Source organism: Myotis lucifugus, unplaced genomic scaffold (genome assembly GCF_000147115.1).
Source record: "Myotis lucifugus unplaced genomic scaffold, Myoluc2.0 scaffold_257, whole genome shotgun sequence".
In the NCBI taxonomy this organism is placed as follows: Eukaryota; Metazoa; Chordata; class Mammalia; order Chiroptera; family Vespertilionidae; genus Myotis; species Myotis lucifugus.
In genome coordinates this window covers 757998-774224 of record NW_005871305.1, presented here as the reverse complement: position 1 = coordinate 774224, position 16227 = coordinate 757998, and the positions used below count along the sequence as shown (strand labels likewise).

Genomic DNA, 16227 nt, shown 5'->3' with positions numbered 1-16227 from the left:
TGAAATGTATATGCAATAAGAAAATAACTCAAAATTAAAGCTCTTACATTTTCATGCCAATTTGAAACAATCTATACTTTAAAAACTTCTTCCAAATGCATCTTCCCTATCAAATCCTAATTGTATTATGCAGTACAAAGGATACACTGCAGTCACAGGTCATAGAGCATTCAACATGGAACCAGGAAAAGTAATAAATCATTACAAAAGTTACGTACGAAAAAAGGTGAACTGCATCACTTTTCTCTTTGATAAAATCCCTCCTGTATTTCATAAACTCACGTAGGGTGATCAATGGATTTTCAGATATGGCAAACTTGTTGTCAGCTGCCCAGGTTTCCATGGCAACCAATACTATCCTGGTCTTAAGTTGGTCTTTATATATCTAGTATATAACAAAATGAACACACCAGCTATACATGTGGTAACATCAAATGTTTAATGAACAGGACAAAAATTTCTACTTAAGGAAACACCTTGAGTTTTAGTTAATGTAAGAAATTTCATTGTTTTTAAGGGAGATAATTATTTTTCTAACTTACATGCATTTCCCTTGAGAAACAGGGAATCAATTGTTTAGCAATTAACACCCAAAGAATAGCACTAGTTAGAAACAAAAAAAATCATGTTTTGACAAATACTTGTGCCCTTATTCAAGGCTCTCCCTGAGTCCACCTTCTGGCACCCAGACAAAGCATCCATGCATTCTTGAGTTCCCCTAGCACAGTGGTCGGCAAACTGCGGCTCGCGAGCCACATGCGGCTCTTTGGCCCCTTGAGTGTGGCTCTTCCACAAAATACCACGTACGGGTGCGCATGTACAGTGCAATTCATTGTCTTGTGAGGGGAAGATTTGGAAAGTAGATTCGGTAGGATTATTTAGTTGCATAATTCCCACAGCATCAGGCACCCTTTTGAAAAAGGCAAATCTTATACTGCTTTTCCACTGGTGGAAGTACAAGGTGAGTATCTTTGTTAGGGCCTATGACCCAACCTTTTCTTTTTCCCATGTGAAAAATTCAGGAAGGAATATCAGGCATAAACATGTGGGAAACTGTGGCCACTTCCTTTTGTCATCTTCCCAGCCAGATATCGAAGTCAATAAAGTCAACTGCACGGTTACCAGGGATTTGGGAGACACCTTGGCTAAAGCATAACTTAGAGTAGTGAAAATGTAAAAACCATATTATCTGTTCTGCTAGCCATCAAGTGATAAAATTCCTCTATGGCAATATTGAATCGGGTTGATACTTACTAAATCCGCCATGTTCACCACAGATTTCGCATACGTATTGGTATGTACAACTGAAAGCCGATGTTTTTTAAACTGAAAGCAAAAGGAAACAAGTGAAGGGCTTTCAAAGTCATCAGCAAATAATCAACTCAACAAAGAAAACATGGTGTAATTGAAAGATCTCTATGGTTTTCTGTTAAAAAAAATTCTTATATAAATAAATAAGAATTGAGACCTAGTCCTTTACATGCTGTAGTCTGAGAAAAGGCTCTTAAAAGTTGGAGGCCTCAGTTTACTCATCTGTGATATGAAGGAAAAAATACTCATTCCATCTACTCCACAAATTTATTTCTACCAAGAGATTATTATTCAGAAATGATTAAAACATATAAAGTTATCTATGAATTGCAAGACATACTAATATAAGTAGCATCCAAGTCAGATAAAGTGAATGTGAATATTGCTAAAAGTATAAAAATGTATGAATTCTATAAGACGTATTCAGTCAGGAGAAGAAAGCCCTAAAGGTTACAAAGTGGTAGTTTATAGGGTAGATGTGAATCACATATATCTTTTGTTTGGCCCCAGTGCTGTTTTAAAACTCAGGAAATATCATGTAAAACCTGATTTCTGGCTTCACTTTAAATTAGCATCCCCACATGGTAAAAACGGGACCCACTAGACCAGCCATGTGACATTCCTTTCTTCACCACAGGCCTCACTCCTCACTATTGTTTAACACCTGACTCACTTGATTTGTGTTTTCTGCATAAAGATGTCTATAGACATCTGAATTTGTGATATTCCAAAATACCCAAAATTATGTTTTTGCAACTTATGCTTGTTTTGTAAAAATCTCAGGGAATAGTAACATGCACTGAATTTGAAAAGGTAGAAAGGTAAAACTTAGTCTTAGCCTGAGCAAGAAAGAAGCACTCAATCTTGATGGTATAATCAGTAAAAAGAATTAAAATTGATATTATTTGTTTAATCATATGTAAATAAATTATATTTTCCCTCAAATAAATCAAAGTAAATCCAAATGTACTTTCATGTGAAATTAAATAAAATCAAGCAATGTGCATCATTGAACACTTTTAGTACAATGCCCTAGTTATGCAGAATTAATATAAGACTAGACTGTGACTATAACCATATGACTGCTACATGCCCATGAACTGAATCTATAAAATTGAATATAAAAAAATAACAGACTCAACAAAAATGAGTTTTGCTAGGTTCTTATCCTAAAAATCCTAAAAATCTATATTACTTGGCTATATAAGCTTTCCCATATGGTTTACTGCACAGCAAGACAGAAATAGAAATGTTGCTTCTATTTCACTAGGATAAACTTGAACATTGAAAACTAAAGTGTCACATTATTGGTGTCTCACTAGTGGAACTTTTCATTATTTTAAAATCTTGCCATTTTAGTAAGAGGAAGTATTAGCCCCTATATTAGTCAAGTAGGAATTGATATTAATCAAGAAAGAGTTGACATTATGAGTCCCAGAAATATTTTTGGAACTCACAAAATACCATTAGTTACTTTCACCTAAGGGTGTTTCCTTTTTATAGGTTGTTGCTGGGTAACAAACATATCTGGTTACACAAATACCTTGTCCAGGTTAACGCTTTATGGACCTCTTTCTTCTAAACATATTCCTGCACTGACCAGTTTTATCCAAGGTACGAACAAGTGCAAACAACAACAAATTCAGCAAATCCTACCATGAGATGATCGTTCACAATCATCAGTTCAATATATTTGGTTTCCTCCTCTACATTTCGAGGATGGCGATGGAGCTGCAATATAGTAAAGGAAATGGCACCTAAATAGGCCCTCTGAACTTGGCTGTGAAAAACTAAAAAATATGTTAGACATTAGATTCTCAGACCTTATTCATCTTATAGCTGAAAATGTGTGCCTTTTCACCACCTCTCCCTATTCCCCCACCTCTTAGACCCTGGGAACCACTTTTCTATTGTTTTCATGAGTTTGACTTTTTTGTTGTTGTTTTTTAGATTCCATTTATAAGTGATACCGTGCATTTTTGTATTTTGGATTTAAGGCTGAATAATATTCTATTGTATATATGCCACATTTTCTTGATCCATTTATTCTTTGATGGACACTCACATTAATAATACTGCCTTGTATAACAAAGTTGCTAAGAAAGTAGAACGTCAATGTTCTCACTCCCTAAATAGGTAAATGAGGGAGGTGATAGATGTGTTAATTAACTCCATGGGGGAAATGTTTTCACAATGCACACTTAAATATCTCACAATTTTATTTGTTAATTATACCTCAATAAAGCTGAAAATTTTTTAATAAGAGAAACTAAAAAATATGGGAGAAGTAAACAAAACAGTTTCCCCCTTTTATTCATTTAGCATTTATTTTTTCATTTTCTTCAATTAATTTGGTTTTTGAGGAAGTAATACATTTACATGGTTCAATAATTAAAGAATTATAAACAAGTAGAGGGTAAAAGTCTTCCTCTCGCCTCTGTCCCCATTTACCCAGTTTTTATCCTTCCCCAACAATGGGTACAGCAGTTACTGGTTTCTTCCAGAAATATGTATGCATATAAATCAAAGGATAGGCATTTCATTATGTACTTCCATCTATTTCATTCTCAGGCTATTTTCATTTAACAGTAGACCTCAGAGATTGTAATAAAATGGTTTAATTTAAGCTCCTGGGAATCTCTGAGAGGTCTACCGGGAGTGAGATGATTGACACTTGTGTTCTTTAATCTCCAAATCTGGGGTTGAGACATGTTCCTTCCTCTGGCAGGAGTGAGGGGATCCCCCAAATGACACAGGAACTTTGTTAGGATAGTTCTGAGAGTTCCCAGGTTTGGGTTATGCAGTGCAGCTACATCTGTCTGTTCAACAACAAATTTTCTCCACCTTCAAAATCATGACCAGAGAACGCTACTGGCAAGAGCCACTAAGGCAGCCATATGCCTTTGTTCTCCGCAGTTAGTCTATAACACACTCTTTAACAAGGTACGCAAAATTAACTTTTTCCTTTACGCCATGCTTTTTGATAAACAGTTTTTTCAATAAAATCTTTTGCTCACTTGCCCAAGCGCCATTTTGGTGATGAGGGTATACAATCAAACCTAAATCCATAATGAATGTGTTTTGAGTACTGCATTTAAAGCAAACTAAAACATTCCTGCCATGTGGATTTTGTTTCATTGCTAACACACTCCCAAACTTTAAAAAATATATTTTTTCAAAATCCCTTATAAGTTGGTAAGGAATGACAGACATAATTTGAGCTTTGCAAACCAAAAAGTCACATAAACTGCACCCAATCACAGGAGTCTCTTTTAAAATGGGTGTTTTTAGGATGCTAGTCTCTGCTTTTTAACTGTGGAGGAGACTGAGCCTTATAAGGTAATACAGTAGATTCACAAGTTTCCACATTTTCTGAAGGTCAGAAAGTTGCCAATATTGGCCACACAGTTTTAAAACACTTCATCTCCCTGGGTCCACGTGGTTCTCAGAAAGAGAAATCAAGAGTTTGTCTGCTTAGCATATGACTGGATGTTACAAATGTTTATGAAAAACATAAAGAATTATATCAACAGAAAATCATCCTATTCTCTCACTTATTAACTCATGAAAATAATTCCTGTTTCCAATTAAATCCTCATGGCAATTACTTATGTCTATTTAATTGGGCCTCCATATATATGCATATTCACAAAATATATAAAGTTCATAGTAGTAATTCATAGAACACAAAGACTTCCGAAAGTCAGTATATTAAGCATATGTGGTTATCAGAACTTCTCTGAGACCAGACTTTCTAGGTCAGAATCCCAGATCCACCACTGGGTAACCCAATATATCCATGGGCAAGTTACTTAAGCCTCCTATGCTTAAATGTCCTTATCAGTAAAATGGAGATAATAGTAATAATACCTTCCTCATAAGATTATAATGAGGATTACATGTGTTAATACAATTAGAATTCTTAGAACAGGGCCAGGCACATGGTAAGTACTCAATAAAATTTAGCAATTACTATTCACACTAGAAATTTGTCTGTAAACGTGTTTTATTTCATACAGATTAAACATATTTTAAAAAGAAAATACCTGTTTCCTTCAACAGTTTGATCTTACTAGAGATCTAGTTCTCTCACCCTGTGTTTTTATGCCACACACATACTATCACACCAACCACCACCACAATGGTGATGATTGCTTAATTCTGATGGCCCGAGTTCTTATTTTGTCTGAACCATGTATCAGTTCCATAATTCTGCATGAGTCATTTTCACATTGAAAAGCCATTGTTTTTTTCCTGGATAAGAGTAATAATAGTAGTACCTACTTCATGTGGTTAAAGCACTGTACAAACAGTTGTTATTTTTATTACTAAGTCCAAGATGCATTGAAATTTCATAAAGTAGACATCCTAATTTTATATTCTAGACTCCAAAATAACTCAGATGTAACAATAGCATTTGTGGCTTCAAAACCTGATGTATTCACTCAGAAGGGGTTATCTTTAAAAGGATAAACACAAGGTTAGGCACCATACAGGCAGATCCCAGGATATGCATACTAGGTGGTGCATACCAGGTAAGGAAAAAGGCCTGTGTCAGAAAGCATCTGAGATGCCACGGCAGGGCTCCATAATCCATCTACATGATGAATAACCACATTATCACCACTGTCTTGAGTCCTTTCTGAGTCTATGAAAAAATATAGCCACACCTCCACTGCTGGCGACAGATCCATCGTGCTTACTGCTTACCACACCCTGACAAATGTCTTGACTAATATCCTCTCACAGGGACTTAATGTGGAGTCAATTGACTGGCAGTTGCCACGTGTTTTTAAAGCATCACGATATATACCTGTGAATACATACCTGCCGTTTAGTCCTTTTTGGTCTTGGCTTCAAAATAAATTTTGGTGGAGTGATGTTTACTTGTTGGAACTCTAAAAGGAAATAAAAATAAATTAAACTTATTGAAATTTCTATCTTTATTTCATACAAGGCAATCAAAGTTTTACTAGCCCTTCCTAATAAAAATTATATAATTATACTTTATTAATACTTGTAATTATTAATAACTAGTAAATTTTATAAGATATAATGTTGCACTTAATGATAATACAGAACATTAATCAAAACAATTGTGTTCATATCAATACTGAATAAATACATTATGAATGAGTATAATTCAAAAAAATTTCAAACATTATTCCTGTTCTAACTTATCTCAAAGTTTTTCTCATATTTCTCCCATAAAACCATTACATTCTTTATTGGGAACCTTCTAAATAGCCAACTTGACCTACATGTTTACTACTGACCTTCACTAAAGAATGACACTCTAAGTGTTGGTGAAGAAGTGTTGGTGAAGCAATTAAGATTCTCATATATGAGAGTATAAAATTGATCAAAAAGAAAAACAAAGAAAGAAAAGACACTAGTCCTAAGAGATGTGTCACGTAAAACAAAAGGTTCTACCATCAAACAAGTGTGGAGAACACCTGATAATATTCTGTCTCTGGGAAATACATAATGCATAAAAAGACAAAGGTGCTGATAATCCATAACCCAGTGAAACTATATTTGATTACAAAATAATAAGTTTACTTTTGAGCTTATTTCACAAAAATTGCAGTTTTGACATTTATTTCTAATTTTCTTCTAACTTATCATAGTAAATCTAAGCGTCTTGAAAGGTAAATAACACTCAAAATTGACAGGGCCAACTTCTGATAAGAAAAGAAAACCAGAAATTAATTAATATAGACCTGAGTTTTCAAAGAATATGTTCAAAACTCATTTTTAATAACAGCAAAATGGCCAAGTGACTTCCAAAATTTCTGTTGGAAATAAGCCCTCAAGAAAGTCTCTTTTTTTTTTTTTTCAAATTACAAGATTGTATCATGGCAAGCCTACAATAAAGTCTGGGGGGGGGTTATTTATCACTTTAAATATTAATTAATGTTGATTACTTCCAGTAATATCTATTAGATTGTGGCTTTATTCTCAGGCAGCTAGTCATGAATAATTTTCTTCCCATAAGAGGGATTATAAAAGTTACATAGGTAGCTGTGTGAAATAAGAGCATTATATGCTCATTTGCAGATTTTTCAAAATAGTGAATTCTATAAAATAGGACCTTATATCCCCTTGGCAACGGGAGAGAAGGGAGAGTCCTAGTTCTCTTTAAGGGAACGGCATGAAGTCAAGGAGTTACAAATTTATTTCAGAGAGGAAGGGACATTAGAAAATATTTATTTCATTTCTGATGAGAAGACAATGAAAACTTTTAAGTCATTTTCCTAAGCAGTAGTTTAGGATTTGCTGTCAGTTTAGTAAATTTTCCAACTCCCCTTGGTCCTCTCTCCCAGAGAACATTCTCATTGTGCCATAATCCAAACTTCCAGTCCATCTCCTCCTAGCTGTGGGACCATGGAAAAGAAACCAGCTGAGCTTCATCTATAAAATGGAAATATTAATATATATCTCACAGAGCTGTTGCACAAATTAAAGTGAGATTAAAATTTAGAATGTATTATGGCCATGATCAGGGCTCACTCAACAGGGAGAAGCATCTCCACCCCAGATATTGGGAGTGCGCCCTGTCTTCAGAGGAGAACACAATGAGCCCCGCGTAGCTAGGACCCTGCACAATCACTGCTCCACTAAACGAGGCCAATTTTCACGTAAAGATTTGGATGCAACTCTTAAATCAACATCTGTAAACAAATGGACCAAAAAACATTCATGAGAAGGAAAGACTAATTCAACAAATAGCACATAAAACAAAAATGTTAATCTAAAATAGTTCTTCCTTAAAATGCTGGGGCATAGAGAGATGAGGATAACAGCAAATGGGAAATGATTAAGAGTTCAACCCTACGTTTACAACACAGTATTTTACCAAGAGTGAATTTTTACATATGTTACCTATGCAGACTGATTTCTGATCTAACGTTATTTATCTTATAGTACCTTACTTGGAATCTTACAATTTTAAAAAGTTTTCCTTCAATGTGTTTGAGTTATATCTTTCCAAACTCATCCACTGTCAGCATGAGGTAATTCTGCATTTTATTCTCCCTCTTGACACACTTGACTTTCTCTCTAAGATTATGAGCATTTGCGTGCTACCAATATTCCAGCTATAGATGAGCTCTACAGTATTCAAATAAATTATTAAAGTTGTTTTTTTAAGTCATTATAAGAATTTCATACCAGAGGGGAGATCATCCAAAGGAAATTCAAAGAGTCTGGATTTATAAACTGAGTGAAAACGGAAATCCTCCTGAAATAACACAGACAATAGAGATTAAGCATGTGCTTCCAGACACCTCCAGCCTCGGGCAATCAGAGCTGGAGGAGCTGGAACCCTTAAGACACCGTAACTTGACTACACAGACTGCTGGGTTTAAAGTGGCGATGAGCCATTGCACAAGAGCTCACACTCACTCCCGTGTTCTCCTGCACCCGAGTGACATCCTATTAGAAGCAAAATGCCTTCACAAACAGAGAAGCCATTTGGAAAATAAATGAATGGGCCTATCCCCCCAAGGAGAAGCAAGGCATCTGGGAAAATGGGTTAATGTTTTTTATGACTGGTTCCTTTCCATGATTCCCTGCCTCCCTTTTAGAGTCAGAGAGCTTTGCTAGGCAAAGAATGCTGAGCTAACACACTTGCTTGTATTAAAGAGCATGCTGACTGGCACAGCAGATGCCCAAATGGACCTTGCTCCAAAATTCAAGTGTCATCCAAAATTCTGTGAAAAGCCAACCAATAAAAAGCCATATTTTGTCTAAGAAAAATTAATGAACATTCAATTAACTTCATCTGGCTTCATTCAATTACTAACATGATAAGAACTACCATAAATATAGTTTCATGATATTAAAAGAAGAATGTCATAGTCAAGTTTCATTATATCACCTTTTAAAAATAAAAATCACACGGTCAAGCAAAGTGACAGGAGAACAGGCAGTGGAGACCAGAAAATAATATACAAATACAGATAGTTTCCTCAAACAAGATTATGGGGGGGCAAAACAATTTGTTTCTTGAAAGTATTTGCCTCTCTAAGTGTTTGATCAATGTTCCTTCCATGATACAAGGAAGAATAATTGTGTGTACAGAGCTAGAATGGAAGTGGATTACGTTTCTCTCTAGTCTATAACATTAACTCAATCATTTTCTAATTTGTGGGAAATGAATATTTCAACTAAAGTGAGAGAAGAATTGAGAAAACTTAGATTTCTCTAAACTTCATCAGCACTGGGCTTTGAAGACAATAGAGCAAAATCTCAAATCTAGAAAAGAAAGGGAGGGTGGAAAATCACGTATCTGGCTTTGATCTGTTATAGAATAAATGTTTGCCTCCCTTCCCCCCACACCAATCCATATGTTGAAGCCTTAACTCCAAATGTGATTGCATTTGGAGACAGGGCCTGTGAGGAAATGATAATTAAGTGAAGTTGTAGGAGTGGGGCTCTTGTTCAATAGGGTTGTGCCCATAGAAGGGGATGAAGAAACACCAGAGCTCTCTCTTTCTCTCTGCGATGTGAGGACATAGCAAGAAGGCATCTGTCTGCAACCCGAAGACAGAGCCCTCAACCAAGACACTGACCCTGTTGACACCTTGATCTTGGACTTCCAGTCACCAAAACTGTGAGAAAATAAATGTCTGTTGTTTAAGCCACCCAGTGTTTTGTAATGACATCCTGAGCAGACTAAGACAGATCACAATACATTGTGGTGGAGAGAGAAATGGAAGCTACAGAATACCTCTGAAGGAAAGTATTTTCAGTTTAAAGGAGAGACAGATTTTTTTAAAAGAGAAAGAAAAAAAACCACTTGTGGTTTTGACATATTCAATATTATTTTAAATATATATTTAAATAAAATAAAGCAGAGAGGGGAAAAAGAGGAAGAAAAAAGCTTTCAGCATCAACTTTCACGTTTGCCACAACAGAGGAGCACTTACTTGGGAGGTGTCATTTTCTTCTGGCTCAATGAGATAGGTGTGGTTCCCATCATAGAACATCCCACTGTCAAAAACAAGAAAATAATTAGTCATGGCTACCAACTCCTGTCTCGGAACAAAATCATTTTAAAATCGGCAGCAGCTAGAGGACCAGTTTACTTCTCAACACCACTTCCAAGTCCTACCTATCACTACCCATCACATCACATACTACACACACACACACACACACACACACACACACACACACACTGCTGAGAGGGGAAGGTCCATCCGTCTGATTCCTCACAAGCAGCAGGGTCTCCTCATCTAGACTGTTCTCTAGGCTCATAATCACCATTCTCTAATTGTGGTCCATTATTCCACTCTCCAACATATAATTCTAAAACTTTAATGTGCTAGTAAATATGCAAAACTTTCAGGACCTTCCTCATATTCCTGAATGGGGGCCCAGGAAGCTGCATTTTAAACAACCCCATGCAATTCTGATGCAGGTTGCCAGGGACTCTACTCAGAACTGCCTACCTACCACACACATGGAAGATGCTATAGTGACAAGAGCTGACACATTTCCACAACTTACCATGAACTAAGTACACTCTCTCTTTTCCAAAAATGTATGAGGCAGGCACAATGACTATCCTCATTTTACAAGTAAAGAAACCAAAGCCCAAAGAGACAAAGTAACTTGCCCAAACAACATAATCAATAAGAGCCGAGGCAGGAATAGAGCCCAGGCAGATTGGTTCCGGAGCTGCTTACCTACCTTCATTATCATTCATTCATTGAACAACATTTAGAAAGCACGTGCAATGCACTGTTCTAGGTGCTGAGGATAGAGTACTAAACAAAACAGACCCCTTCTCTGCCCTCATGGTGCTCACGTGCATTCTAGGGAGGACATAGAAGATATATAATCACAACTAAATATATATGACAGGTGGCAAATTCTAGGGAGGAAACTAAAGCAGGGTAAGAGCAATAACTGGTGCCAGGTGATTGGAGATAGAAACCAAAGACAGAAGATGGCTAATTTACACAGAGGGTCAGAGCAAGGCTTCACAGAGAAGACGCATTTAAGCACAGGCCTGAAAGAAGTGATGGGGAGAGCCATAAGGATATCTGCACAGACAGCACTTCAGAATCAAGCCCTAAGAGGATGTTGGTGTGTTCAGGAATATGGAGGATGCAGTGTGGCTGGCGTAGACTGGGTGAGGTCTGTAAAATGAGGCCGAGGGGTAGGTAGGCCCTTGGGGCCTTGGCTTTCACTCTGAGAGAGATGAGGAGCCACTGCAGGGTTCTAGGCAGAGGGGAAACACAATCTCCCCTTCAATTTCCAAATAATTGCTTCAAAAGCTGTGCAACAGTAATCTTCAGGATGGCAAGGATAGAAATGAGGAAAGTATTACAATAACCCGGGTGAAAGAAAATGGTAGCTTAGATCATGGTGGTAATAATGCAAATAGGAAGAACTGCACAAATTCTGGCTATTTTTCAAAAGTAGAACCAATGGGATTTGTTAATGACTTCAGATGAAGTATGGAGGAAAGAGTCCTGTCAGTGAGGACATGAAGGTTTTGACCTGAGTAACTGGGCAAATGGAATTGCCATTTAATAAGGTGAAAAAAGCTGTCAGAAGCACAGAATGGGGTTGGCAACAAGGAAGGAAGCAGGATGCAGGGAGCAAGGCACAAGTATGGAGTTCAGTGTTGGACTTCTTAGACTGGAGATGGCTGCCAGCCAATTGAGAAATGAGGTGGAGGGCATTTTAAGCTGCAGATGGCCATAACTCCCACTCAGAGAGATGCTGAGAGTCACTCCTTTTAGTGGAACATGGTCCTTCTACTGAGATCAAGCCCCTTATGGGCTGAAGGAATGTTCATATTATTCAGGCATCTAACAGGGGTGAAGCTGTCATCGTCTGCAGTCATTCTTCAGTGCAATGCCTGCAAGACATCCAAGCTGTTAAACAGGGAACAGTATTTGTCTCTCTGATGGCTTAGGGAAATGGGCTCTGCCACTACCCAGCTCCTTTCATTCCTGCCTTAACATCTTCCACATGTCCTCAACTCTCATAGACCCTTAGAACTGCTATTCTCACATCTGTAAGGTTTTCAAACAAGAGTGCACTTTCTGAATTCAGATGACATTGTATTTGGAATTTAAAGCTAAACAGATGCCATTTGTAATATATTACTGGCCATCCAGGCCTAAGGAATCAGCGGGGGTGAGCCTTTTCGAAACAGTAGAACAAATATGGCAGTAAACATTCTTTTTGCCCTTGATGGGACTTGGCCAGATCCATGGAGAAAGTTACTTAAAACCATTCTCTTTACCAAAGTTCACATGGCAATACTGATTAAGTTGCAAGCAGATTGTTTTGCTTAACTGGTACTGGGTGTTATTTCCTCTTGCATTAGGTTAATATCTAATGTGAAAACCAAATATTTTTACTGAGTTTAAACAGCATGATATACAGTATAAAGAAAGCAGAGTCTCACACCATCTATATCTGCAAGATTCTGGTCTCCTATATTATAATATGCTATTATTAAAAGTTCTTTAACAAATAAAAGGCATGTGTGTTTTTATTTGCTTTGCTTGAGGCTTGTTACCTTTCTGTTATATTTATATAAATTTCAATAATACAGAACATGCTTGATAAAAACCTACAACTAGGACTGAGTCATTATGAAACAACAGAACAAAAATTTTGAAAGGCTGCATCAAAATGTTTAAAGAAAACAGCCATTCTTACAAATTGCCACAAGAGGGCAATAAACTTACATTTGAGTCCACTCTTAAGCTACCCATAGTTACAGGATTTTGTCTTTTTTTAAAAAATGCAAATCCCTTAGCAACTTTATTTTAAAATAAGTATATTGTTAAAAAACATACAAAAGCATTTTGTTATAATTATTAAGAAAGATTTGAGACTGCTATTCCCTCTGCAGAAATGCTATACACAGATGCAAAATGATCAAAGGCCGTTGTAATAATGAATCTCAAGGAAGTGGGATGGCCATCATGTGCCACAATTTGTTCATGTTGAAGCTTCCCCTCTGTGTGTATTAGATCTCTTTCAATCCACCGCTCAAAACTGGCTCCTTAATGTGCTCTTTTCAATTCGCAAGGTCAGTACTAACATTGTAAATAAACAAAACGTATAAAGTATTAAATATCGAACTGATTCTTTGCTGTTGTTCGTATATTCCTTTTATGCTCTGAGACTGTCAGGCTTTGGTGAGAATGCACAAAGAACTAGGATCAGGAACACCATCTTCTGAAAATCATTTACTCTTTTTCTATATGTCCCTATGGTGAAATGCAATCTTGTGTCACCGTAATCTTACAAATGTTTGCAAACATACAACACAGCTTTGGAGCCTTTTTGAATTTGGTATCATCCAGATTTTTTTGTATGTTGGTATTAATAATAGTAATAGTATTAGTAGTCTTGGTCATAAATCTTTTTATTGTTTAAAGTATTACAAATAGTAGTACATATGTTTCCTTTTATCCCCATTGACCTTCCCACAGCCGTCCCACCTCCGGCACATGCCCTCACCCCCCTAGTGTCTTGTCTATTGGTTATGCTTATATGCATGCAACATCAAACACATCAAGACCAAAATATTACCCATTAGTCCTTTGAATTTGAAAAAAAATTGCTTTTGCAGGTTCTTTACGTAAAAGACATGAATCTGAATGTGATTATTTTCCCTTTTATGTTCTTCTACTGAATTAAATAAATCCAGGAAAATGAAAAAAATCTCAATGTGCATTTTATAAAAGATGAATTATGGATGAAATAACATCTCATATCTAATCACTGCAATTGAGACAACATAAATCATTTAATATTTAGTAATATCCACCCCAAATATTTCTGTCAGAAATTTCTGTTCAGAAAGTAAAATCAAGATGAGAAGTAAAAATAAATAACAAAAAGGAACTGGAGAAAATTTTCCCCACACGCTTATAAAAGTCTAAGAATACCAAAACATGCTTGTCCACAATCTTGCTGGTGCTCCTAGACACACAGTGGGTTTTCTGTTTATTTTTGTGTAGTTTTAAATGAAAAGGTTTCTAAAGGTAAAACAACTGAAGTAGTCTCTGAGTCCTACTCCTGATCTAGTCACAAAAAAAGTCCTTCAAGTTACTTTTCCATCCTCCTTCAAATGACTATGTAGGCTTAGAGAAAGCTATTGGTCTTAGTTTGTCAGCCCTATTACAGCCCTTAGAAGGCAGTAATACCTTCTCTCTGCTTTTCACAGTATTTGTGTCCATTTGGAAAACTGGAAGCAAACTGGAATAAGAACTAGGCATGATGCTTACAAGGTGACTTTGGGTTGAGATTTTAAGAGGAACAGAGAGAGGGAAAAACTTATTTTTTATCTCTCTCTCCTACAACGTACATTTGCTGTCACAAGTGTCAACAGGCCCAGTGTACTAATCGGAGCTGACAGCTGTACTCATCTTGGGATCAGTCCAATTTTACTGCTAAAGGCAACTTCAATATTGCTTTTTCCAGATAAGAAAACCAAAGCTCTCACATATTAGACATGCGCTCATGTTTGTAAATGTCTCTTTATTCAAAGAATTTATTTAAAATAAGGGAAATGGCCTTTTAGAAGAAAGAATAAGCAAAGAGAAGTCCTCCATGCTGTCGGGCACGGGGCCTCTTTTCTCTGGCTACTAACAGATCCTCCCACTCTCCTTTCTGCCTCTCACATACCTACTGCCAGAGCCTGACTAAGGCAGACTAGCTACAGTTTCTGGACTTTCCCATTAGATCTCTTTCCTTGCTTTTTTAAAGACCTGTCAATCCAACCCCTCTCTTGGAAGATTCTATCAAACCCTGTTAAGGGGCCCACTCCACCTTCCTCAGAGACATTTCTCTGGAGCCCTCATTCTTTTTTTCCTTTATGAAAGTTTTGCCCCAGGGCAAGCGGCCTTCCCAGTCTGCCTGAGTCACTCCTCGGGGAGCCACTTCTTCTTTCTTTCTTTTTCTCCTCCTCCTCCTCCTCCTCCTCCTCCTTCTTCTTCTTCTTTAAAATATATTTAAAAAAAATTTTTTTAATATTTTATTGATTTTTTACAGAGGAAGGAAGAAGGATAGAGAGGTAGAAATATCTATGAGAGAGAAACATCGATCAGCTGCCTCCTGCACACCTCCCACTGGGGATGTGCCTGCAACCAAGGTACATGCCCTTGACCGGATTTTTATTGATTTCAGATAGGGAGCGGGGGAGATAAGAGAGAACCATGTATTGGCTGCCTCCTGCAGGCCCCCTACTGGGGACTAAAGGGGATAGAGCCTGCAACCCGGACATAAACCCTGACCAGGAATCGAACCATGACCTCTTAGTTCATAGGTCCACACTCAACCACTGAGCCACATGGGCCAGGTAAGAGCCCTCATTCTTTATTGCCCTCTCTCAGCTTGCATCTTTCTCAGTTTTTTTTGTTTTGTTTTGTTTTTTTACTTTCTCTTAAAGAAACAAATATACCTATCATATTCCATAGTAGGATGCTGAGCTAGAAATAGCTTCCTCCTTAGACTGAGCTCTTAGGGGCCAGCCTCATGTCCTAATCACCTTAATATTCCTAGACACTCAATAACTGTTAGTTAAATGAAAAAGCCACATCCCTAATTTGGTAACAGACAGGAAGTATTTTAAAGTTACCAACAAAAATTTAACAAAACTGAATTAAAGTGCTGGCTTGTTTCTGTGCCCTTCCCAACCCTCCACCTCTCGCCCGGATGAGATACTGATCATATGCTGCTTTAGGATTGACTTTTGTTTTTGTATAAACCAGAAAGTAAAGAAAAGACGGGTTTCCTTGATCAAATCAGCTGGTTAACCTTAAGATAAGGAAAATTGACTTTCAAACAGAACATTACAGCCATTGTGTGATTTACACAGTTTCCAGAGTCGGTAGCTCTAAGAAAAACAATAGGCAATTATAAAACATATCA

The 16227-nt window shown here is 37.0% G+C and overlaps 1 protein-coding gene across 1 annotated transcript in view; it reads right to left on the bottom strand.

Annotated features, from left to right (window-relative positions):
* The window catches only part of ADAM22 (ADAM metallopeptidase domain 22), a 175418-nt gene that overhangs the window by 58160 nt on the left and 101031 nt on the right, over nt 1-16227 (bottom strand). The window contains exons 6-11 of the mRNA XM_006099078.3: nt 10245-10308; nt 8485-8554; nt 6139-6209; nt 2968-3042; nt 1255-1326; nt 219-385 (exon numbers count right to left, since the gene is read on the bottom strand). Of these exons, the coding sequence (XP_006099140.1) occupies nt 219-385; nt 1255-1326; nt 2968-3042; nt 6139-6209; nt 8485-8554; nt 10245-10308 (519 nt within the window). The remainder of the gene's footprint in view (nt 1-218; nt 386-1254; nt 1327-2967; nt 3043-6138; nt 6210-8484; nt 8555-10244; nt 10309-16227) is intronic.